At 40.0% G+C, this 25,321-nt stretch overlaps 1 protein-coding gene and 1 pseudogene across 4 annotated transcripts in view; one reads left to right on the forward strand and one right to left on the reverse strand.

Moving 5' to 3' along the window:
• The window catches only part of SLC23A2 (solute carrier family 23 member 2), a 124,570-nt gene that overhangs the window by 66,834 nt on the left and 32,415 nt on the right, over nt 1–25,321 (reverse strand). For 3 of the 4 annotated variants that reach the window (XM_054574001.1, XM_054574003.1, XM_054574000.1), the window contains exon 3: nt 4,604–4,865. In XM_054574001.1, coding sequence (XP_054429976.1) covers nt 4,604–4,711 — 108 coding nt within the window. In that variant the 5' untranslated portion in view covers nt 4,712–4,865. Of the gene's footprint in view, nt 1–4,603; nt 4,866–20,939; nt 21,038–25,321 lie in introns of those variants that run through there. The other variant, XM_054574002.1, reaches the window with a different exon arrangement.
• On the forward strand, nt 6,657–7,067 carry LOC129070962 (small integral membrane protein 30-like; annotated as a pseudogene).

Below are 25,321 nucleotides of genomic sequence, written 5' to 3' on the forward strand. Positions count from 1 at the left end.
ACATATATTTCTTCATTCAATCCCTGTAACAAGCCTGAGACAGACGTTATGTTTAGTCCCTTTTTACAGATGAAGAAAACTAATGGCCAGAAAGCTTAAGTAATTCCTCTCAGGGTCTGAGCCACATTTGCACTGAGATCTCACTCCAGGCCTTAAGCTCTTTCCTCCAGGATCCTGACTGAGGATTTAAAAAATATGTAAATAATTGCTCCATATTTGGTCCCCACCCTCTATGGCCCACATACTTGTTAGCCCTGGAAGAAGTCTCCCAGGTGAGTCAGGCAGGACTGTTTCCCACAGCCCATCACATCTGTACAACAGTCATGGCATGAGGTCCTTTTCAGATCCCTCCCTGCCCTTCTGTATCACTGTTCTCTGGTTCCAGGGCCATGGTGAAGACGCAGGAGGGAAGTGAGACAAACACTGATTAGTTGCCTACTGTGTATCTGATCTGGTATTGATATGTATGATCTCATTTACTTCTCGAACATCCTGCAATTCCAAGCATGAATAAGTGCCCAGGTTTGCACAGGTATGGAGGTACTGTAAATTGAGGCTTTCACTTAAGGCCCCAAAGGTAAGCCCACAACAAGAAGCTGCTCTCCATAGATGGAGCCCGGGGCCATGGATAATGACAGGCACAGCTCTGTCAAAGCTGGCACTGCTACAGGCCTCCCCTCAAACTGCTATGTGATACAGGGATTTCCTCTGCAATTGTAACTTCTAATAGTTCTGTGGCACTTCTGATTATCAGTACTGCTCAACAGAATAAATGGGGAGGAGGGTAGTAAGGAAGATAGAGACTAACAAAAGAAAGAATATAAATGGCCAAGGAACACAGGAATGAAAGTGTTCTGACTTATTAAAATGCAAAACTAAAGCAATTAGATACCAGTCTTTCATGTACTAATTTGCTGCTTTTTAAATCTAGTATCTAGTACTGATTGGGAGGTCTTCTCTCAGAGCTGCTGGAAATATAAACTATTGCAATAAGATTACACACACTAGGTTATCATTTATTACATTAATGAACTAGAAATAACCCAAGGTCCTAATGAAAGCTGTAGGTGGAAAAGGGGTTGTACAGAAAGTAACCTCACAGTGGGATAGGATCATAAATTCCCAACTAGGCAGGTCATGGTGGGTAGTCACTCCCTGGGCATATAACTTCCCTAGAAAGAGGTTTATCTTTGCCTTAAGCAAGCCCTGTCCATTGTTTCTGTGCATCGAGGTTAACACACCTTTGAAATGTCTCTTTGCAGAGCCTTCCAAAGCTCACCTTAAAAAAAATACGACTTGTTTCATCTCTTGAAAGAAATATACCAAAATATAAGAAAGTTGTTTTTCTGGCTGACAGGATTTTAAATGATTTGGATTTTTTCCTTATTCCAGCATTCTATGTTTTCTAAATTTTACGTAGTAAATGTATTTCTTTTGCAAATGAAGTTATATACCAATAATAAGGCAATGACAGGAAAGATATATATGCAGACTACTAAAAAGATATAGAGACAGGACACATCACTTTTCTTGCTATTTCCATTTGATTCTGATACCACACATGTACAATGAAATATGGATGCTTTAAAACATGTAAAATTAAGAGGCAGCAGAAACCACTGGGTAATTACTATTACCATACAGCCTCCCATACCCTATCTTCTTCCTGGACTACTTTATCAAATCCCAACAGGAAATTAGCTATTTCTCCAACAGATTATGTTTCCATTGTAAGAAATCTATCTGAAATATCTTTCCTCTAATCATTAAAGGTCAGGAGCCTGCCTACCTAGCTTAGGTGAACACAGGTTAGGAGTGAATGGATAATTTAGAGGTCAGTGGTTCAGCAGGCACCTATACCTAGTAGAGGAAGTCTTAAGGAGTCTAGGAATGCAAAAGACACAGGCAGAAATGACAGTCAGGGGTTGTAAAGAAATAAGGCTGAAAGCCAGGAAGACCATCTAGAGGCTGTCATAGTGATCTAGACAAGAAATGACCCCAAGAAAGCAGTGGCAGCAGAGACGATGCTGAGAGTGTGCCTTACAGGGTGGGGAAGGCAAGAAGCTTGGGCAACCACGTCTGTTGTGTACCTGCCAAGTCTGGTACAGTCTGGAGCACAAAGCAAGCACTGAATATGGGCAGAATGAGTAAGATGTCCTTGAAGACCATTTCCAGGACCAAGAGCTTGTGATTATAGCTAAGAAATTATCAGCTGAAATGTGGATCAACGTTGTAAACCTACTCTAGGAAGTAACTGCAGCAGCTCTGTCATTTATGAACACTTATACCAAGTTATTCATGTCCCATTAGATGGGCTTTTAGTATAACCACATCTGCATTTCAGTAAAACTATCAAAACTCGATCCAAATTAAAAGCAAGCTGCAATATAAGCAACCATGTGTAACCTCAAAATCAGTGCAGAAAAAAATTACTTTTTAAGGTCAAAAACTCTTGAAAGAAAGAAGAGGTAAGGAAAGGAACCTCTTACCATGCGTAAAAACCTTCATTTGCATCCCATCTTTTCAACGTTTTTATCTGAAAACATACATTGGCATAATTCTTTAAAAAAAAATTTCTCAACTTACACGTTTTAAAAGAAAAGCTGTTCATCTTGGCTGTTTGACTCTATCAAGAGCATCCCCTACCCTAAACCATGACCATTATGCAATAGATTCAAGCTCTCATCTCACAGAAAGAAAGGAATTAAATTAAATCATGCCTGCACATACCTGCTTTACAAACCTCTTTCTAATAGATAAATTGGAAAATTATTTTCTGTGCTAGAAGATGCCAATGTAAACAGTGTTCACATTTGATTTCAGCTGGTCTTTCTCAGCAAAAAAAGCAAGAAATCTGCTTCCTGGCCAAGAGAAGACAAGAGGGAAGACTCCTCAGGGGCAAAAGAATCCGTGTTTTCCTGACTAAATGGACACAAAGTATCATGAAAAAGCAGAACCTTTAATTTTATGTTCTATCAATTCATTACTTCTCAGTACCAGCTTAAAAACAAACCAAAAGAGCACCCTGTGTTTTGTTTGTGCATTTCTTATTTCCATCACCGGGTGCCACCATACACCCAGGTACCCAGTCTCAAGCCCTTCTTGACTTCTGTTGTACCTCACAACCCACATCCAACCCAACACCAAATCGGGTCAATCTACCCCTTTACCACCACTCTCAAAGCTACCCTGCTCTTCATTGCTTGTCTTTCTTCCTAGATACCCTCAAAGACCCCACTTTCTTGACCCAGCAGGTCTCCCAAACCCTTGACCCAAATGCCTTTTTACAGTCTGAAGACACAGATCCTACACATCGGCTTCAAGGACCTCCTTTTCCCCACCTAGGGCCCATGCAGCATCACTACAATCACTCTCGCACAAACCTCAACTGTGGTCCTTCCGCAGTCACCTGGCAAAAAGACCCAGCCCTGGCTAAATCCAACAGTCCATCTTTATTCCTCACCCAGCTCACTCTCACAATGCCTTCGTCACTGGCTGGATGGAGCTTCCTTGGTTCTCCTCCTACCTCAGCGACCACTCCCTACACATCCCCTCTGTTAGCCCACCCGGCCTCGACACCTCATCAGTATGGTAGAGACAAGTCAATATCCAGGCATGAAACATTACTGTTCACTTTTCAAAGATGATCTAATTTAAACGTGAACAAATGACTTGCCTCTTCCTCTAGAAAGCCTGAATCGACCATAAGTCTTCAATACAACAGAAAATCCACTTTCAAAATTCACTTTATATAAAGAAAGAAAACAGTAATGTCAGTCATAAATTCAGCAGAACATGTTTCTGTGAATTAAGAGGGTAAAAATCAAAATGTGAATGTGAGTGAGGTCAACCAATGTACTTAAAGATGTCACATTCCCTTTTTTCTTTTCTTATGGAGTAATGCCTCAGTGAGACAAATTCCAGAACCATATTTTAAGGAATCCTGGAATGACATCTTTGCCAATAATCTCATTTCCAACATGAAGAGAAAAACACTTTGATGTAAGTTCTCTCTAAAGAGTGGTTTTCTTTTTTAAACCTACACTTCAGGTAACTTTATGCACATCAAGTCATAATCCTACATCTGGAAAAATATTAACACTGAATATAATGAATGTGTGTCATCAGCCTTATCTGACTAATATTTGTCCAGGTAAATCTACCTCCGTCTTGGACACTGCTACCATAATGCAAAACATGGACATTTGGGTTCCAAACAATAAGTCATTCATTCAGTCTCCCAGATTGGAACACAAGTCTGAAGTCGGGTTACAGGCTATTTCAAAAGAACAGATTTTTGGAGATAAAATTAAGCCTTCAACATCCTCCAGTATAGAGGAAGTACTGGGCCAGCTTTACAACATTCACAGCAATGCATGCTTCCTTCCTGAAGTTAATCCCGTCAGGTGACTCCAGGCAGAGAGCAAGGCCAAAACCAGACAGCCACCAGGACTCCAGAAGGTGGCTCCATGAAAAGCATTTGATTTTCAAGTGCCTTAACCTGCACTGAAAACATGAGTGTTAAAGCTAATCCTATGTTGATTCAATACAGAAATTATTTTAGAGTGACTCAAGAAGGAAGGAAGACAGGGAATGCTGTTACCGGAAGGGTGAAGAAAGTGGGGTGCTTCGCTTCCTCTTCATATTTGCCTTCGGTTGAACTCCCAGCCTCCATGGATTTGGACGTAGTGTTCTTACCAATACCCATCATTAAGAGAAAATGTGTCGTTTCGTTGTTGGATTGGAGTGACTGAAAGTGAAGGCTTGTTCAAGCAGGGAGCCCAGGATCAGATTTGGCTATTCCAGCACCTGGAGCACCTTATTCTCAGGCAGAGATGAGCCCCATAAGCACCATCTCTTAGCACCTAGAAAAAGAAAAAGCCAAATCACCTCAAGCACACAACACAGGACCCATGGTCATCACATTTTCTTCACGGAAAAATTATACCCAAACATCCAAAATCATACTGCTTAATTACTTTTCGAGTCCCTACCCCTCTGCACTTACAGTTACTCAGTGATTCTGAATATCCCCTGGAAAGGAGGATCATATCTCAACAAAAATATCAGAATACTAGGGATTAAAAAATATGTATTTTTATGTGTATTATGGTCTGTATCTTATAGCCCAGGACTATCCAATAAAACTTTCTGCAGTGATGGAAATGTTCTACATCTGCCTTGTCCAATGTGATTGTCACTTGCCAAAGGCTACCGAGCACTTGAGAGCACTTGAGATGCGACTAGTGTAAGAAAGAAGGTCAACTTTTATTGTGTCTAATTTTAATTTCAATTTCACTAGCCACCTGGGGCTAATGGCAACCACACTACACAGTGCAGTTATAGCCAATTTACTATGACTGCCTTGATATTAATTCTAAATTCCCTGTAGGTGCCCAATTAAAGGCAGGGGAGGGCACTCAAAGCATTAAAGAGGAGATAAAACCAATCTAGGATTGAGTAGCCACACAGAATTTCAGGTAGGTGACAAGATAAGCTTTAAAAGGATTGGAAGGCCACACAAAAAACAGAGACAAAACATTCAATACTGATCAAAAAACAACATAAACATAAAAAAGAAATCCAAGTGTGCCCCCCTAGTCCCCCACCCTGTAAAATGGGAAGTAAAATAGTGAGAGATTAAGAGGGTAAGGAAGGAGGGGGAAGAGATCAACACTACTAGATCCAAGAGGGACCTAATATGCTCAGAGAACCTCAGGGAATCTGATATTATTTAACAAGGAAAAGTGCAATGCTTCAAGCTAAGAGAAAACCTGAACGAAAGTCAAAAGCTGGAAATTACTGAAATTTATGCCGTCAAGTTTAGATGAAGAAGAAAATTAAAACCTCTGTATTTCAAACAACAGAAGTATGACTGGATTAATAAAAGAGCCCCACCCAATGATTAACAAGCATTTAGAGAATTTGGCCTCAAAAATAAAAGGCACAAAAGATGCCTGCAAGGGTTGGCACATGTACAATAAAACATGTCTAGCCCTAGGTGTGCCTAAATGTTTATAGGGGGATAAAAACAACCCAGCAGGTAGGGGTGAGAAAGGACCGAGAACATTCATTGGCACTGTGATTAGAATGATGTCAGATCTTAGTACCAATTAATTTCCCACTAAGAATGAAGAAACCTGGCCAAGCTGTCCAGCGAATGTAGAGACATGCCTGCAAGGTTAGAAATAGAGAAGTAGGAAGCCTCCTGATGTTCAAGGAGTTCTGTTAAGGACTCTTGTCAATCGACAAGTACTTTGATAAAGCAGTAAAATTTGAAATATAAACAAATAAGAGAAAGAATTATACCGAATTTGAGAGTTCAAGAGTTGGAGGGTAAAAAGGAAAAATAAAATAGTTGCCAGAACATTAAGTTCCGCCTCAATGCAATAGAAGAGCTGGGTGCACACATCTATTTTTTTTGAAGTGGCTCTTTTGGATTAAACGTTCATGTACATTTTACATTCTTGGTCATATCATACCCATGTCTGTTTAAAGCACGGGCTCTCAACCAGGAGTGATTTCTCCCTCCAGGGACATGTGGCAATGTCTGGAGACATTTTGGTCACCACAATTGGGGGTGAATGACTGACATCTAACACGCAGTGGCCAGGGGTGCTGCTAAACATCCTACAGTGTACAGAACGGATGCCACAATGAACAATTATCTGGCCCAAAATATCAACAGTGCAGACTGTGAGCGGCTGATTTAAACATATTTCCTTCCTTGGTCATCCCTGTAATGGCTGCTTCCTGGGAGGCGATGTCACAGAGAACCTCTCAGCCTCAGCATTCAGAGCTCTGGGAAGGATTTCAAGTCAGAATTATACATGCATTGTTTCTTTGAAACCTTTAGTGCTCAAGTTCTAGCCACTTCAAGGTCCCAACATCATAACCCCAGTTTCAACACAACTGTTCTTAAATCCTCATTTCACTGCTTTTGGTGCTGCCTGTTGAAGCAGTAGAAGTTGGAGGTACAATCTCTCTCATTAGGTCTGGTTCTCTGCATTCCAGGCATCTGTGCTTATTTGGGGATATATGCATGAAAGAGAAATGGGCGGATGTGACTTTGAAGAGCCTCCTGAATAAAACCTCGTCCTGAAAACATTTGTGCTATTGAGATTAAAAACTGAGCTTTGGTGTCTGAAAGTTCCCAAGGAACAGTAAATAGGATAATTTTATATTCTTATTTGTTTCCCTTTTAAGTGGAATAAACTGATGTACAGGTATATATGTTAAATGAAAATGTTTTTTTTTCACAACTGGTAATGCAATGAAAATGCAGCCTATAATTTATATTTGCTAGTTAGGAAGAGGGTCAAATAAGTTGGCTGAAATTTGCGTAAGTAATATTTCACAGTATCAAAATTCACAAAGCACATGAATTGGAAGGAGGAAACTCTTGCCTGGAATGGAGAAAAGATTTAATATAAAAAATAAACAAACACTTTATATTAACACTGAAATGGAGGAGAGATTTAATGTTTTAAAAAGTCTTTATATTAACTGAGTAACACCACCATGGAGAGAAATACTATATTAAATATAAACACTTTATTTCCTCCTCCCCCAAAATGGCATCCCAAATGTGCCATGTAGGTCCCCAGCACAAGATTATGCCCCCCAAGGGAAACACACACCAGTTTGAGAAGCAGGGTCACATATATCCCCAAATTGAGAAATACTCATAAAGAATAAGTCTATGGGGCTTACCCTAGTTGAGCGACTTTGAAAATAATTTTCTTGTTTCAAGAACAGGGACAAGTGGATCATTATATTTTTTTCCTTTTTTTTTTCCTGCTGCATGTAAGGGATATGAAGACCCACATTACTATGCAGTATTCAATATACTGAATAAAAGTGGGGACTTTCTATACTCAAAAGGGAAGTTATAAACATCACTTAGAAAATCCTAAGCCTCTACTTGTAGCCCTGACAGAGATGGTGTATGTTTACTTAGAATTAACCTTTTCCTTACATTTTTAATAAAAGTGTTTTACACTTTTTAAAAACACAATATACATCTTGATCTAGACACTGCCACACAAAACCTCCCCACATCTCGGGGAGCATGACAATGAACATATGTAAAAAGATCTGCCTGAAGCAGCCCCGACAGACCATCACCTTGACAGCCAGGAGTTTATGTTTTCCAACAGATATGAAAGGCAAAAAAGATGGTGCAACACTGCTGAATTTTCACAAGACCACATGCCATGCAAGTCACAGTCAGAGACACCAGCAAGCTCTTTGAGCCATCCAGCCCCACCGCCTTCTGCATGCCAGCAGAGCTTTCCTGCCCGCACTTACCCACGCCCACTTCAGGGGAATGAGGACTCCCAGGTTCATACTATCCTTGTGTTTGTTTTGGACAGGGACATCCCTCCCCACTGTCCCCATCACCAGGCACAAAGGACAAGCTCTATCCTGACAAGACCTCTTTCCACCAAATGGTCTGTACAGTTTTCTCTACCAGGCATTTAACTAACCCTTACAAGCTCTACTGGGGGAACCCACCCACTCCCTTTGCCCATCTCTTACACAGCAGCACCCATAGAGTGTCCTGAAAACCCAAATGAACACAAGAGGGGAGACGACCCAAGAAAGTGCAGGGCCGGATGTTCTGAGAAGGGCTCGGGGCAGATGGCTACAAAGCCTGGGAAAGATGGACACCCTTGTTGGCTACAAAAAACGGAGGGAAGAAAAGGAGGAAGGAGGGGAGAAGACAGTGAACACTGAACAAATTTGGAAGTCCCACAATGACAGAGCATTCCACAGACAAGTACTCAGGAGTGATAAAGATAACTTCAAGGGCAGAAACCGCCCACTAACTGGAGATCAGAGTGTTTCATTCAGGCTGAACTCTTGTATGGGGACATGCCAAGGCTCAGAGGCAAGCACAGCAAAAGATAAGCTAGAAGGGGACTGGAGTTTAGGGTATGTGTTAGAATTTGTTAAAACAAAAGGCAAGACCCCCCAGGGAGTCTAACACAGGGGGCAAGTCACTCACAGTCCCCCATCACCCTCTTCTTACTCCTTGGGAAAGGAAAATAAGCAAGGTCACTGCTATCTTGGCCCTAACCTTAAGGCACGTGGGAAAGGAGGGGCGAAGGGATGAAAGCTCAGGTTGGCCAACAATTAAAATGATGAAGACATGAGAATAATAACAGTTTTCCAGCTAAACACCTATGTGTGCCAAACACATCTCTTCACTCCGATTATGCAAGTGGAATTATTTCCCCCTAGTAAGCAGAGTATTGCCTGATTTGCACACTAACACTACAAAAGTGGAAACTGAGTTTCAGAGAAGTTAACGTGCCAAAGGATGCACAGCTGTAAGCAGTTGAAGATTCACTTTAATCAGTACTCCTGTCCTAACAATGTTTACACAAACAATACATTAAATTATGCTCAATTTACAGCCAACCTTCCTAGAAGAATACAGCCCAGGCCAGCTGGCCTGTAAGCACTGTCTCTACCTGACCTGCTGTGCAGTTGGTTCCTGCCCTCCATGTGACTCTTCAGGGAGCTCTGAGAGGCGACTGCTAAAGCCGCCCTCCGCAGACCCAGAGCTCCTAAATTTGTGCAATATGGTCATTCCACAGCACAAGCTGTCACCTCATCAGTGGTACAACAGCCTCTTGTCATTTTCTTATTCCACCTTAATGGATGTACCACTTGTCCATAATGCTGCCAGCACAACCATGCTACAGAAACTATCACGCCCTTTGAAGGTGTACCAGTTAGCCTGAGAAGAGACACTCAAATTCCTAGGCAGGGCTACAGGGTCACTGTGTGAAGCTTGGCTGTACTGTGCTGTCATTTCTGTCTTTCAGGTCCTGAAGGTATCGGGTCCTCTTCTAGCCCTCAGGCTCCTGCACAAGCAGTCCTTCCAAAATCAGCACCCTTTCCCTGGGGGTAACTCCCATCAGTGCTTCCTCTGATCAGTGCAGCACTCCTCATTGTGGTGTCTGGGAACCATGAAGGTGGTTATAACAGCAAGACCATGTCTGCTGGCCCAGCCAGACAGCTGCAGAACAAGATATACAGATATATATCTACAGCCTATATATAGACCCCCCAGCTCCCAATGCCAAACTTGACACCTGTATTAAAGTCTCCTCAAAATTTGTGGAATGAATGAATGGTGCTTAAAAAATAAAGGTAGCTGGTATAATGTAGCAATCATTCTTGCTTAATACTCTCACTGGATTGGGAAAGAAAATTAACAGCCAACATCAACCATATCTGCGATGCAATAAACACATTAATGTTAGAAACAAGGCATGGTGCCGACATTGCTGGATATCATTTGACTGACAGATGAGAGAAGTGTTTGAAAGGAAAAGACCAAATTATAACCATATCAAAAGACAGGAAAATCTGAGAGAATCTGTACATAAATGGCTAGGTAGAAAACAGATGAGCAATCCTCCTTCAATGTTGATGAAATCATTTTCCCGATGCCAGCAATAAGCATCTAGATCAGAAGATGGCAAACCACTGCCTTGCCTGGTTTTGTATGGTCCCCAGCTAAGAATGGCTTTTCCATTTTTAAGGGTTTGTAAACAACAAGGAGGAAGAACAAATGACAGGAGCCATGTGGTCCACAAAACATGAGATATTTACAGAAAAGTTAAAGGATGCAGAAATTCTGTTTAAAATGACAATAACAGCTAAATACATAATACATTTAAAAAATGTACATGGCATTTCTGAATGAACTATTACTAGGAGCATAAAAGAGGTTTTTATATCAGAGAGACTATATTATTGAATAAGAAACCTATAAATGTATACATTTTCCCATAAATACAATGTTTATCAATTTTATAAATTTTACAAAATAAGTTTTACAATTCATATCCCAAAAGAGGAGGAAAAAAATCTTGCTAAAATTTCTGTGGAAGAATAAGTAAGAGTAGCCACAAATATTTGAAAAAAGAAAAAGAACAGAGCTATCAGATAGGGACACTAACATAAAATTGTAATAAACAGAAGAGTTCAATATAGGCACAAAAAGATCAGAAAACTCACAAACCAGTGAATATATGATATGGGAGGTACTTCATTCAAATCATAAGACAAAGTATTGATTTTTCACTACAGCATGCCAAGACAACCAGTTCATTATTTTAAAAATAACAATAATACAGCCACTAAATTATTATATAATGTTAGGGTGGAGGGCTCCTTTCTGAGCATATCATTAAAGATGAAAATGACCAGAAGCTAATACATTTTGTAGTATAAAAAATTTTTAGCCCTGGCTGGTGTGGCTCAGCAGATTGAGCTCCGGCCTGTGAACCGAAAGGTCGCCAGTTTGATTCCCAGTCAGGGCACAAGCCTGGGTTAGGGGCCAGGTTCCCAGCTGGGAGCATGCAAGAGGCAGCCAGTCGGTGTTTCTCTCACACAGATGTTTCTCTCCCTCTCTTTCTCCCTCCACTCTCTCTAAAAATAAATAAAGTCTTAAAAAAAAAATTTTAGATTTCTCCATGAAGAAAAATAACACAAAATTAAAAAATATATATTATACATAAGATAAGGCTTGGTATCTTTACTATTTCAAGAGCTCTTACAAATCAATAAACAGAAAACAAAAATTCTTAATATAAAAATGGGTAAAATTTACAAGCTTCTAATCTTCAATCACCCCCAAGAACAAATGACAATATGTTTGTTCCTTGTTTTAAATCAAAGTATATAAAAATGAAGTATTTTCATTTTTACAAAGGAATATTACAATGTAGCCATTAAAAAGATGGCACAGAAATAATTACTGACATGGAAAGATGTTCACCCTATGTTATATAAGAAAATAGATTAAAAAATAAAATGTACAAAATTATATTAAGTGGAATAAGCCAGTCATAGAAGGATATATAAATATATATATATATTTTTTTCTTTTTTAAGATTTTATTTCTTTTCAGAGAGAGGGGAAAGAAGGGAGAAAGAGAGGCAGAGAAACATTAATGTGTGGTTGCCTCTTGCACGCCCCTTACTGGGGACCTGGCTCACACCCAGGCATGTGACCTGACTGGGAATCGAACCGGAAACCCTTCGGTTCACAGGCTGGTGCTCAATCCACTGAGCCACACCAGCCAGGGCAGAAGGACAAATACTATATGAATTATCTAAAACAGTCCAACTCACAGAAGCAGAGAACAGAACAGTGGTTGCCAAGGGCTGGAGGAGGAGGAGGAAACGGGGAGTTGGTACTCAACAGGTATAACATTTATTAGGCAAGATGATTAAGTTCTAGAGATCTGCTGTAAAACATTGTTCCTACAGTTAACTATACTGTATTGTACATTTAAAAATTTAAGAGGGTAGATCTCAGGTTAAATGTTATTGTCATAATAATAAAAGATACGAATTTTTGAAATGGGGCAATGAGTGAAGAATTAAAGGTGTTTGGTTTTTGTTTTTTTTTTGAAGAATTTATTTATTTATTTAGACAGAGAGGAAGGGAGGGGGAGAGAGAGACAGAGAAACATCAATAGATTGCTTCCCATACATACTCTATCTAGGGGCTGAACCAGCAACCCAGGCACATGCCCTGACGGGAAATCAAACCTGCAACACTTCACTTTACAGGACACCCAACCAGCTGAATCACACCAGTCAGGGCTGAATTAAAGGTAATTTATACAACGAAGAAAACAGTACATACAGCATTAACTCCCTCTGTATGTGAAAGTGAGTGTGCATGGACACATACACACACATCCCAAAATATTAACTAAAAATGGTGATCAGTGGAATAGCAAAGCATTTATTTTCTTCTTTTTACTCCTCTGTATTTTCTAACATTATTACTTAAGAATGAAAGATATGCTCACTTGCTACCTCCAGAGCCTAACGATGCACACATCAGCATCCCAGTTCGTCCCCACCATCCAGAAATAGAGGAGTGGTTTGGTTCCCCTTAACAATATGACAAACAACAAAGCAGTTCAGTTGTTTGTGTTTTGTGGTCAGGACGCAGCTCTCTAGTTACAGGGCAGTGTGGAATAAAGTCCTCATGGCTTAAGTTGTAAAATAACTTTCATTGTTGAAAAAGAATTGAGAAAAGCCAAGGTTTTGTAAATTAAACGCAGCAGCAGGTAAAGAGGGGAACCGACAATAAAGGAGGTGTACCTATAACCAAGGCTGCCCTGCCCTAAAGAAGTGGCCTTCAATTTTGCTTCCATGTTGAAACCACCTAAGAACTTTAAAAATACCACTGCTTAGGTCCCCACCCAGACTGTCTGACAGAATAGGTCTCTGTAGCCTCAGCACATTTTAAAGCTCTCCAGTAGACATGGTTAAAAATCACTACCTTAGAGCAAGCAGGAAATCACTGCCGTCTTTAAAAAAAGAAAGAAAGAAAGAAGGAGGAGGAGGGGGAGGAGGAAGAGGAAGAAGAGGAGGAGGAGGAGGAGGAAGAAGAGGAGGAGGAGGAGGACGACGAGGAAGAAGAAGACAACCTCTAAATAAATGTAAGCCTGGCAGAGTGAAAAACAGCTATTTGGGAAATTCTGCTGTAAGCAGAAAAGTAAAATACTCAGATCTTTAACAAACTTTCAGTTCCCTAAACTAAGCCACCAGCTCTCCAGCCACCAATAATCATACACAAATGCAGAATAACAGCTTTTAATTACCACTTATTTCATCAGCTATTCAGCCAGTGATCAAAATAAAGTTTTCTGTCTGACCATTTGTCCCCTGTCCAGAAATGTGTCAACTCCCCCACTGTGGCTGACCATGGCTACCTGATTTGGAAGTATGATGGGCCTAGTTAAAGAGGAATTAAGGGCTGAGCTGCTCCTGAATTAAATGCCAACACTTGTTTGTTTCTTGGAAGCATAACCTAATCCTAAAAAAAAGTTCCTTCCCATCATCAGCATCTAATAGTCCCTAGTCCTAAGCACTCAACTGAATGAATTAATCACTAAGAGTCCTCCCAAAGGGTAGAGGCCCCCTGAGTACAATTCATCTTTATATTCCCAGCTCTTAGCATAGGATAGGAAATGTTAATAAGATACACATTACCCCAAATAGATGGCATTAAATGAATACTACATAGAAAACATCAATGCAAATTTTGCAAGAAGAATAAGAAAAGACTAGAGACCATAAGAATCAGTGGTTCATATGCCTAAGGCTCACTTGCGAAGCTTATTCAAAATGTAGATGTCTTCCACACAAATACTTGTAGTCAAATGTTCAAAGTTATCTTTATTATAACAGCCCAACACTCAAAATATCCAAAGGTTCATTAATGAGTGAATGGATATACAAAACATGTTGGGTCCACATGAAAAATACTCAGTAATAAAAAAGAAGCAAGTACAGATGTACATAACATGGAGGAATCACACAAATGTTATGTTGAAAGATGCCAGTCACAAGGCTTGATTCCTTAAGCTACAGACAGGAAGCAGAGTAGTGGTGACTGAGGGAAGGAAGGGAGGGCCTCCGAAGGCAGAGAAAGAATCTTTATAGTGAAAGACCTGTTGGTATCATGGTTGTGATTCTGATGGCTCCATTTGTATGTGTATCCACTTACTGTATATAAAATATACTTAAATCAATTTTTGAAGGAAAAAAAGGAATTTTAAAAAATATCCCCTCCCCCACAGTCTGATTCCATGGGCCTGTGTTGGAACCCAGGAAACCTACATAGTTAACAAGTGTTCTAATGCTGGTGGTCCTTAGATCACCCACACCTATATCCTGGGGGTAAGAGACAGCTAAACTATTTTCACTGCTTCTATAAATTTACTGAGACAGATGAGAGTATGACTGAGAAGGAAGACTTCAGGATAAAGAAACTCACAACCTCTACTTGCCAAATGGTAGTTCGGTCCTTACCAAGACCCAAACAAGAGCTTTCAGAGCGGTCAGGTTCAATGATAATGCACATTTTAAAAGCCAATTTGTGGCTCTCTGCTTAAATCCCATCATTAGGAGATTATAGTTGAACTTTGGCTGCTCCATTAAATCCTGTTCAATGCTAACATTTGACCTAAATGCTTTCAACCTCATGCCAAAAAAAAGACTACTGGAACAAATATCTGCAATTTGTATATGATCTACTTCCTTTAAAATGTACTTACTTAAATGACTGCCTAATATTAGGTTGTCCAAAAAGTTCATTTAGTTTTTTCCATATAATGGCTCTAATAATGCTTAGTTGTCTTTAACTGCATTTATAATAATTTTTATATTGTACTGTGACAGCTGTCATATGAGCATGCATTTAAAAATTTTATTTTTAGAGAGAGGGGAAAGAAGAGAGAAAGAGTGTGAGAGAAACACCAATGTGTGGTTGCCTCTTGTGCACCCCCTACTGGGGACCTGGCTTGCAACCCAGGCTTGTGCCCTAGACTGGGAATTGAAGCTGCAACTCTTTGGTTCGCAAGCAGGCACTCAATCCACTGAGCCACACCAGCCAGGGCTGAGCATGTATTTAAAAAACTTATCAGAATTGGTGAATTTTTGTGCAGCCATTTTGATACTGAAGATGAAGAAGATATGCAACATTTTTGACATATTATGCTTCATTATTTCAAGAAAAGTTCTTTGCTATGGGGCTGTCTCATGCACTGGAAGATGTTTAGCAGCATCCCTGGCCTCTACCCACTAGAAGCCAATAGCAGGAGATAGCCAACATACTCAAAATACCCAAACCAATAGAGTTATTGGTGAAAATGAAAAATGTGTCTTTTATTTTACAGAAAAAAAACATTTGGACTTCTTGGCCAACCCAATACATTGGGTCCTGTTTTAGGGAGTTTAGCCTATGACAGTGATCCTAGCTCTATCATTATTCCATTTCAGTAGCAATGAATGAACTTCTAAGGCATAGCTATTGTTTGATCTTGTGATGGCGGTTATGCTTATACTATGTAACTAGAAGAAAAAAAAACACCCCACCCTCCTCCAGCCTTTTCCAAAACACTCTCAAGAACTTGTTCTTGTTTTTCAAACTGCATGTCACTGACCACTAGTGAGCCATAAACTTGGTTTAGTGGATCTCAACCAGAATTTTTAAAATAATAAAATTTAACAAAACAAAAACGGCTTCAGAGGACATCTCACAAGGGTAACCCAGTTTCAAGGTAAAATGCTTTGTACTATGGGTCAGTCAAATGAAGCCTAAAAGTCACTTTAACTAATGTTCTGCCCAATGATATAAGAGGCATATTCCAAGTATCCAATCTAAATCAGGTTATTTGCTGAGCTTAAACTAACCTACCCATAAAATAATTTGCCAAAGTGGCCCTGGCCAATGTGGCTCAGTTGGTTGGAGCATTGTCCCATAGACCAACAGGTCACAGGTTCAATTCCTGCTCAGGACACATACCCAAATTGAGTGTTTCAGCCGACGACTACTACTACTACTACTACTACTACTACTACTACTTGCCAAAGTAGTAAAAGGTAATTGACACTAATAACAAAATAAACATTATACTATCCCCTCTCTGCAACAATGGAATGAGTATCCAGAATCATGGCCTCAGGGTGGCTTTCTTGAAAATCTATCAAGTCCCACCCTGACTGGGTGGTTCAGTTGGTTACAGGGTCATCTCCATAAACCAAAAGGTTTTAGGTTCAATCTCCAATCAGGCTACCTGCTGGAGGCAACCAATTGGTGTTTCTCTCTCACAGAGATGTTTGTCTCTTTCTCCCTCCCTTCCTTTCTCAAATCAATAAAACATATCCTCGAATGAGGATTAAAAAAATAAAATTTATAGAGCCCCGAACGAAACCACCTCAATGACTGCAATCAGGAAAACCTCCTTTGTACCCCATAAACTGTGTCATCCTTCTGTCACTGTCTTGGTTTGTGGACTCATTCTCTCTTAAGAGGAAGAAAATTAAAAAATAAAAGCCAGATAAAACCTGGATTCTGAAGGGGAACCTAGGGTTGGCGGCAAGTTCCATCTCAATAACCGCCCACTGAGAACCCCAGAGGAACAGTCCTTTAGAGACCACACCCCCAGGGCTCACCTGACTTGGAAGTGTGATGGGTCTAGTTAAAGAGGAATTTAAGGGATGAGCTGCTCCTGAATTAAATGTCAAGACCTTCTGTGTTTCTTGGAAGCATAACCTAATCCTAAGAAAACGTGCCCTTCCATCATCAGCACCTAGTATTTCCTAGTCCAAAGCACTCAACAGCTGAATGAATTGATCACTAAGAGTCCTCCTGAAGGGTAGAGTCCCCCTGTGTATAATTCATCTGTATATTCCCAGCTCTTAGCACAGAGTAAATACTCAGTAAATGTTAATGATACACATTTACCCCAAATAGATGGCACTAAATGAATACTACCTAGAAAACTAATGCAAATACAAGAAGAATCAGTGGTTCCTGTCACTAAGACTCACTTGCCCTATAGCAACAACCCTGCTCTGAAGGTGGAAAAAGAAGGGCTCGTGGGCAAATAATGCTGTGCTACTTAAGAATCACCTAAAAATGGAGTCAGGGACCTCAACCATGGGCCAGAGAAGACACACAGTTGCGGGATAGACATGGCAAATATTACTGAACCATCCATGGGGTGAGGTGGGTGGGGATGATAATTCCTAATTAAAAGTAAATATTTTATAGTGCACAAGATGAAATGCACAGGTGATAAAACAAATGTTAAAGAATACACACACCCTGCCTACAGAAGACCTCTTCAGTTTCTTCTAGACTTGGTCCTAAAAGCCCTTGGTACAGAATAAACTCTATTCCCAAACTAAACTCTAAATTCTAAAGAAGCACTTAAATCCAGCCAAAAGGTTGTTTACTGATGTCACTTTACAAACAGGCTAAGTAATGAAAAGCAATGGCCAATTTATGTAGATGAGAAGACTCATCGACTACACAGTTAGGAGAAAGATAGTCAAGTGTACAGTAAAAGGTGAAAGTAGCTGACACTGCCCTGGCTGGTGTGGCTCAGTGGACTGAGTGCCAGCCTGCAAACCTAAAGGTCATTGGTTCCATTCACAGACAGGGCACATGTCTGGATTGCAGGCCAGGTCCCCAGTGAGGGCATGCGAGAGGCAACCGACTGATGTACTCACATTAATGTTTCTCTCACTCTCTTTCTCCCTCCCTTCTCCTCTAAAAGTCCGTAAATTAAAAAAGAACATTTTTAAAGCAGCTGACATCTTGTTGGTTTGGGGACTTTAAAATACAAAGTCACCAGTGATCTTAGTTTTTCTCATTTGTTGTAGGTAGGAGATGCTGAATTTGGTATCATCCAGTAGAAATTTCTTCCCCAAACTTTACTTAAATAAAATTATGACAATACCTTAAGACTCATCATCCTCATCATGTCTCTCTTGCCCCAGGTACCATCCACTGGGACCACATGGACCTGCAGTGTCTGGTTCTTAGCTCCAGAAGCCTCCTCCTCCTAGAAGCATTCCTGGGTTAACTGCCATTCTTCCATGTTTCCATGGCTCATAGCTTCTTTGTCCAGCTCCCCAACCAGGCAGGTGTAGAATAAGAAAGGAACGGTGTCCATCACAGAAAAGACATTCAAATATTTGGAGGAAACCTAAACATTTTTCCCTTGGGCCAGTTAGTCATATAATAGCTGAAACGAAACCTAAACCCCGTTCTCCAGATTTATTAAAGGAAATCATGTGGCTGGGACACGAGAGGGGCGAGGGAGAAGTAGTGATGCAAAAGGCCTAGCCTATAGGCCAGATTAAAATATAAAGGTATATTTGAGAAAACTCAAGCAGAATCAAGTTGTGTTTTACTGAATTTATTTCTACTGTGACATCACTTTTTGTGCAAATGATTTTTTTTTTCATTTAAGCACTATTTTTAATGTACTGATCAGTTATTACAGAGGCCACTGAAAAGCTTATTTTATATGGAACTTTAATGACAACATAAAAACTGCCTATCATAGTCAAGATACAAACATGACTTCATGTAACCCTTATCAAAATTATGGGAAGGGTGGTTATTATCTCCATGGTTTAGAACACTGTGGAGACAGAAAGGCTGATTTACTCTTGGACAAAACCCAAGAACAAGTGGCAAACATAGCAATTATTTTGAGAGCGTGGAATCTGCTCTTGTTCCCTTACAACACCAGCAGAACCAGAGTCTGAAGATGAGCAGCCAGATAAGGACTGAGGGTCAAGTCTAAAGGTCATGCTGGAGGAAGCCAAGGGAAGTCCCCATTTACTGTCAGGGAATGGAAAGAAACAAGCTTTCTCCTCTTCCATATCACCAATGACCCTTGGTATTTGATGCCCCCTCCCCCTTTCCAGGACAAGGACAGCCTTGGGTGCTACGGTAACTTCCAGAAGGTGGCTGTGCCCTGCTAACCTGAGCTCCCCTCTGTACTGCCCCAGCTCCACCCTCCTATCAGCAGGGCTGATGGCTCCTTGGTCACCTCGAGCTACTGTTGCCACTGCCGTCCATGTGCTGGGGAAAATCCTTTCAAATAATCGCTCATTCCACATCTCAAGTTCAATGTACTATCAGCCCTCTTTCTGAATTATTATTCAGACCATACCATTTCTCTTTAGCATGTTCTCATCCTTTCCTCTGCCCCAAGTGCCAAAGCCAAACTTCTTTCTGTCCCCTGCAGGGAGAGGTCTAGCTCCATCTTTCCCTTTTTTTCCTAACTACCCAATACATCTGCTCAGTTTTGCTGGACTTTGGCACATTTACTTAATTCTCCAACCACCTGCTATCTATCGCCTGGAAGAAATTCCATTTGCAAATCTGTTCTGCAACATCCTTTTTCTCCCCAACCTCACTGCCCGCTAGTCTAGTCTACCAAGAGTTCCATCTCCTCCTTGCCAACTCTCCCAAGATAAGGAAAGGGGAGTACTGAAATTTCACCTACCCTGCTGGATTACCTGATGGAAAAGAGTGCACTGCCATTACTTGGGGCTATAACAGTGTAATTATTCTCCAGATTAACACCAAATACAGTGATCAAAATAATCTTTTCCCTGTCACTACACTTCCCACACCTGAATGTTATACATATTTTTTCCTGCAAAGAAGCACGTTCCTCTTAATTTATATATGTACATATGTGTATATATAATTTGTGTATATGCACATATGTGTACACAAATTGTATATATGTGTACATATAAATATACCCACACATCTATGTATCCATCCAATACAGAGACTGCAGAACATCTTCAGTATAGTTTTAGTGTTCAGAATATAGAAGCTCAGAAGTTTTTTTCATAGGCTACATGCTGGGTTTTTCCTCTCAGCTCCCTTAGGAACAAGGGGTGTCCTGGTCTGCCTGGGCATGTTGGCCCTATGGCAACTTAAAAGTCCTGTGCCACAGATGTATTGCTTTTTTTGCTGTGTGAACCTGACATTTTTATAATCCCAAAACCTTAAAAGGATTAAAAATAGTAGTATTCAGCTATAAGAGACTTCAGGCTCTCCATCAAGTCTGTTTAATCTATGTTCCTTCCTGCTTTTCCTCCAACCCTTAAAATTTTGCATAAAACAAAACATAAACAAGAACACCAAACATTGGAAGTCCCAGAACTGGACCTCACGCTGAAAACAAGGTAAATGAGCACCTGAAAACCACTGATTTTGACATTTTTAACTGTTGTAGGTCAGGTGTTAATCATCACTCTTTCTCCCATATTTAATGAGGGGCATGGCTTTCTAAGAGGTGAATAAACGTTAAAGTTCAGTTATTAATATTTAAATAACATCTGACAGCACCAAGAAAGACTGGAAATTTTCTGCTAACCCAGCTGGGCAAACCTGAGCCAGAGGCTCCTTACCCACCTCACAGACACACACACATATAACCACATATTTGCAAAAAAACAGACACATGGTCCTGGACAGGAGCACACATTGTCACAGATGCACACACAGAAACAGACAAAAAAACACTAATTCCCCAAAGCAGGGCTTAAGTACCAAGAAATGGTCTTACCTGCAGAGCAAAATCATACCCTATCCATGAAAATATTCTTTAATCAGCACCCTACCCATTAATGTTGTGCTGGCGTCTGTGCGAGGCTAGGATCTTTGTAACGTTCAGCATGAGACACTTCAGGTGCTGAAGGAATTTCAGCTTTTATAACCCACAGGCTTGCCAAAATTGTATAACCACGCCAGTCAGAAATGTTATCTATTTGTGTTACACAACAGCCACCACCTGGTTACAAATGGTTACTGCATGCCTCTAGCTACGTCTCTACGGGCAAGCTGGATATTCTATTGTGGAAACCAAACAACTGCTGGGATTACATTTCTCAAACTCACACAAATAAGGGAAATTAAAACCTATCTTTCCAAATCCTTCTGTTCAGACAAACAAGTCCACCCACACTGGTTTCAGCTTCAGTGAAAAGGGGGATTAATTTTACTCCGTGATAATTTTTCATTTCCCCAATTGGCGGCCCAAAGACAAGTGTTTGCAAAGCTCAAAGCTCAAAGGCTTCCAGAGATTAAAAATAAATCTCAAGGTATGAGATCTATTACATGACAGGAAATGCCAACAAATCACTGAAATCCCAATTGGACATGGCATCTGGTATACAGGTACCAGCGACAGAGGCCCCAATGAAAAGGGCAAGTGCCCATGTAGGCACAGAGAAAGGCAAACACACACTGACAATCTAGTAGCAGTAAGAGGGAAGAAGCCACATCTGCAGTCAGACTTTTGCCCTTTCTGGTCCTGACTCAAGGCCAAAGCCTGCCAGAAACCTGGGAGAGGGCATCTCTGCCCCTTGGGATGTGCTCTGAGGACAAATCCCTGTCGCTATCTCCCCAACATCAGAGCGCACTTCCAAATCCAGACAGGGACAAGGATCAATGAGGAACAGCCAGGCAGAAGAGGCACCTACCAGCAGCAATGCATATCTTGGAAGATGAGGTCGCAGGAAATAAAGGCAGAAGAAGAACCAGGACAACTCCAAGAGACAGGGAGCTCTAAGTGTTATTTATTCATGAATAAACTTAAGGAAATCAGCAGTGAGCATAAACAGGAAGATGCGACTTGACTGGAGGAGAAGCTGGAGAGAAGGCTGAAAGCCAAGTGCTTTAACTGTGCAGGGAGGAGATTCACAAGTGCCCCAAACACAGGTCACACATGACACACCCAACCCATAGGGCCAACATGCCCAGGCAGACCAGAACACCCCTTGTTCCTAAGGGAGCTGAGAGGAAAAACCCAGCATGTAGCCTATGAAAAAAACTTCTGAGCTTCTATATTCTGAACACTAAAACTATACTGAAGATGTTCTGCAAAATCACTAACCTAAGAAAGGTTCTACTGCAGAAATGAAAAGATAATTTCAATTTAGAACAAAGGAGAAAAGAATAAATAACAAAACAATTGTTTGTTGTTTTTTTTTTAAAGGAAACAATATCAGACAATTAGATAAAGAAAATGGGACCGAAACCAAGAGACAATAAACTGGGGTGGGGAAAAATTAATTGAAAGGAAACAAACTTAGAAGCAATAAAGAGAAGTAAAACTACAGAAAACAGAAGAGAGCTGAAAGGTAGAGGAAAAGCTTGAGAAACTCCAGTACTGCCAGAAAGGCAGTACCAGTTCAGAGATGAGAACCCTGGAGGGGAAAAAAGCAAAAAGCAAAGCCAAGATATGAATAATCGGTGTTTCTTAACTAGACTTAAACAGACAAACAAGCAAGAAGCCAATCATGTTGTATGAGTACATCTATATTATAAAATGCCCAGAATAGGCAAATCTATAGAGACAAAGAGCAGATTAGTGTTGGCCTGGGGCTGGGGTGGAAATGGGGGACTGGCATGGGGAGTGACTGTTAATGGTCTGTAATTTCTCTATGGGACAAAGAAAATGTTCTAAAACTTGATCATGGCGATGTTTGCACAAGTCTGTTTACTAGAAGCCACTGAACTGCACACCTTAAATGGGAGAACTTTATGGTATATGAATTATATTTCAATAAAACTTTGTTATAAAGAACAAATGGAACACAAAGATACAAAGGCATAGAATAAAAAAAAAAACTATTCAGAGATTAAGAAAAATCTAAGTATAGAGATTACAGGGGCACATCAGATTCACACAAAACCAGAGGATAAACCTGTAATTGGATATATCCTGGCAAAATAATTTAACTATTGAAAATAGTTATAGTCATGAAAAAAGTCATAGAAATACTCAGGGAAAAGGATATAATGTCTGGTTTACTTAAATAGCAGCGATAGTTAAGATGAGCCCCAGGATTTTCCAAGGCAGAATTAAATGCCAGAAGTCAACAGAAAATGTTGATCTATAGAGAACTGAGAAAAAGGTTTTCCCCAAAAATTTTATACCCAGACAAGTTGGCCTTCATGTGGGAAAGCCAAAAACTGCAATGTCAGATATGCACGGGCTGAGAAAGAAAAAGGAGGGGGGGCGGGGTGGGACTGAGGCCTTATTCCAACCACACAAGAGGCAAGATTCAGAAGGGCTACTAATATACAAAGCTAAAAATAATGTATGCTACCTAAAACCCCCAAGATCAGGACAAAATTAAATATGGAACCTAACCTAGTTATAAAACTGAATGCATGTGTCAAACTATTCTGTAAGCATATGCTATGTAATGGAAAATTGATAATTCAAAATAAGGCAGATCAAGAAAGAATACATTAATAAAGATTGAAGACAGGGAATAAGATGCTAAAGCCTTTCTCCCAAATAGATAAGAATGAAAAAACATCATTAGATCTTAGTACTCACAACAGGAGAAACAGCTTTTGATTTTTTTTTTAACTTAAAACAAGAAGTTAATAATAAAAAAAAAATGTTTTTTACTTAAAGAAAACCACTATTAGAATTTAAAAAACTACAGAATAAAATAAACTTGTAAATTAGTTCATTTTATTAAAAATATTCTCAGATGTATCAAAAAATAAATACCCAAAGGCCAACTTTTCACAACGTGAAATAAACATAAAGCAACATGCCCTGGCCAGGTAGCTCAGCTGCTTAGGGACCTGTCCCGATACTCCACGGCTGCAGGTTCAACCACCCTGTCAGGGCACATAAAAGGAGCAGCAACCAAGGAATACATAAATAAGGGGAATGACAAACAATGTTTCTTTCTCTCCCTCCACAAAATCATTAAATAAAAGCTAAAGCAACATTAACACTGCTTTACTATTATTTTTTCAGTGTCAGACAAAATGAATTCCTGCCAGAAAGTATGAGATGGGGAAAAGATGGTCATTTTATATTACTAAAAGTACAAATTCGCAACCGAAATAAGTCAATTTTTATGTTCTGAACATTATATTTCATTGAAATAAGGACCATAATGGTTGGCAATATAAAAGAAATGACCAACAGTTCATAAATATACCTGTCTCCAATGACATGAGGAGCAAGAAGGGTATGAGCACGGACTTGATCTCCATGTTAATTTTATTTTACATCCATCAGAGAATCTGACCAATTAATGAATATGGTGAACATAATAGGTATCAAACTTTGCACCTTATAGAAAACAGAGCTGTTTTCAATGACTAAAGAGCATTTGTGGAAAGTGACCTTCATGCCAAATGAAAATTTCAGCTCCAAAATAAAGGAATATTTGTATTTCTCATTGTCTGACCATAATGCCAAAAAGAAAAAAAATTATCAACCAATACAGCCTAACGACATGATTTTAAGCCCTTCTCCCAAGTAACAACTGTTGGGTCAAAGGTGGAATTGAAACTGTAAAATATACTTAGAATTAAACAGAAAGAATACACAACAAAATACCCTAAAGAAAGTGAAAAGAAAAATTTTTTAATTGATTTGAGACAGAAACATCGATTTGTTGTTCCACTTATTTATGCATTCACTGGTTGCCTGCAACCTTGCTATATCAGGATGATGCTCTAGCCAACTGAGCTACACAGCCAGGGCAAAAGTAAAAAGAAATTAAAGAGACAAATTAGCTAGGAAATAAGCAACAAAATTGATAAATTTGATAAATTCATCCAACGGTGCTCTTAAACCTCCCAAGGCTGTGAGGCATAGAGGCTTTCCGTTCAAACCACACAGGGTCCAGGTGGCTTCCCAAGCAAACATTTCCAAGTCTTAGAGAACAGTTACTTCCTATGCTATTTGGACAGTTCTAAAGCACTGAAAAAGGACAAAAATCTTGTCAATCATTTCAGAAATCTAGCATAATCCTGCTTCCAATTGACAAAGCACAAGAAGGAAAAAAGCTAGTGTGTATTACAACTCACATCAACATAGTGTGGGTCAACGGACATGCCCCTTCCCTATCCCAGGACTGAGGGCTGGTCAGGTGGCCACTGGCCTGAAAGAATGTGTATTATTTTGGG

The sequence above is a fragment of the Pteronotus mesoamericanus genome, unplaced genomic scaffold (assembly GCF_021234165.1).
Source record: "Pteronotus mesoamericanus isolate MK-2021 breed Mesoamerican mustached bat unplaced genomic scaffold, CSHL_Meso_final contig_25, whole genome shotgun sequence".
Lineage (NCBI taxonomy): Eukaryota > Metazoa > Chordata > Mammalia > Chiroptera > Mormoopidae > Pteronotus > Pteronotus mesoamericanus.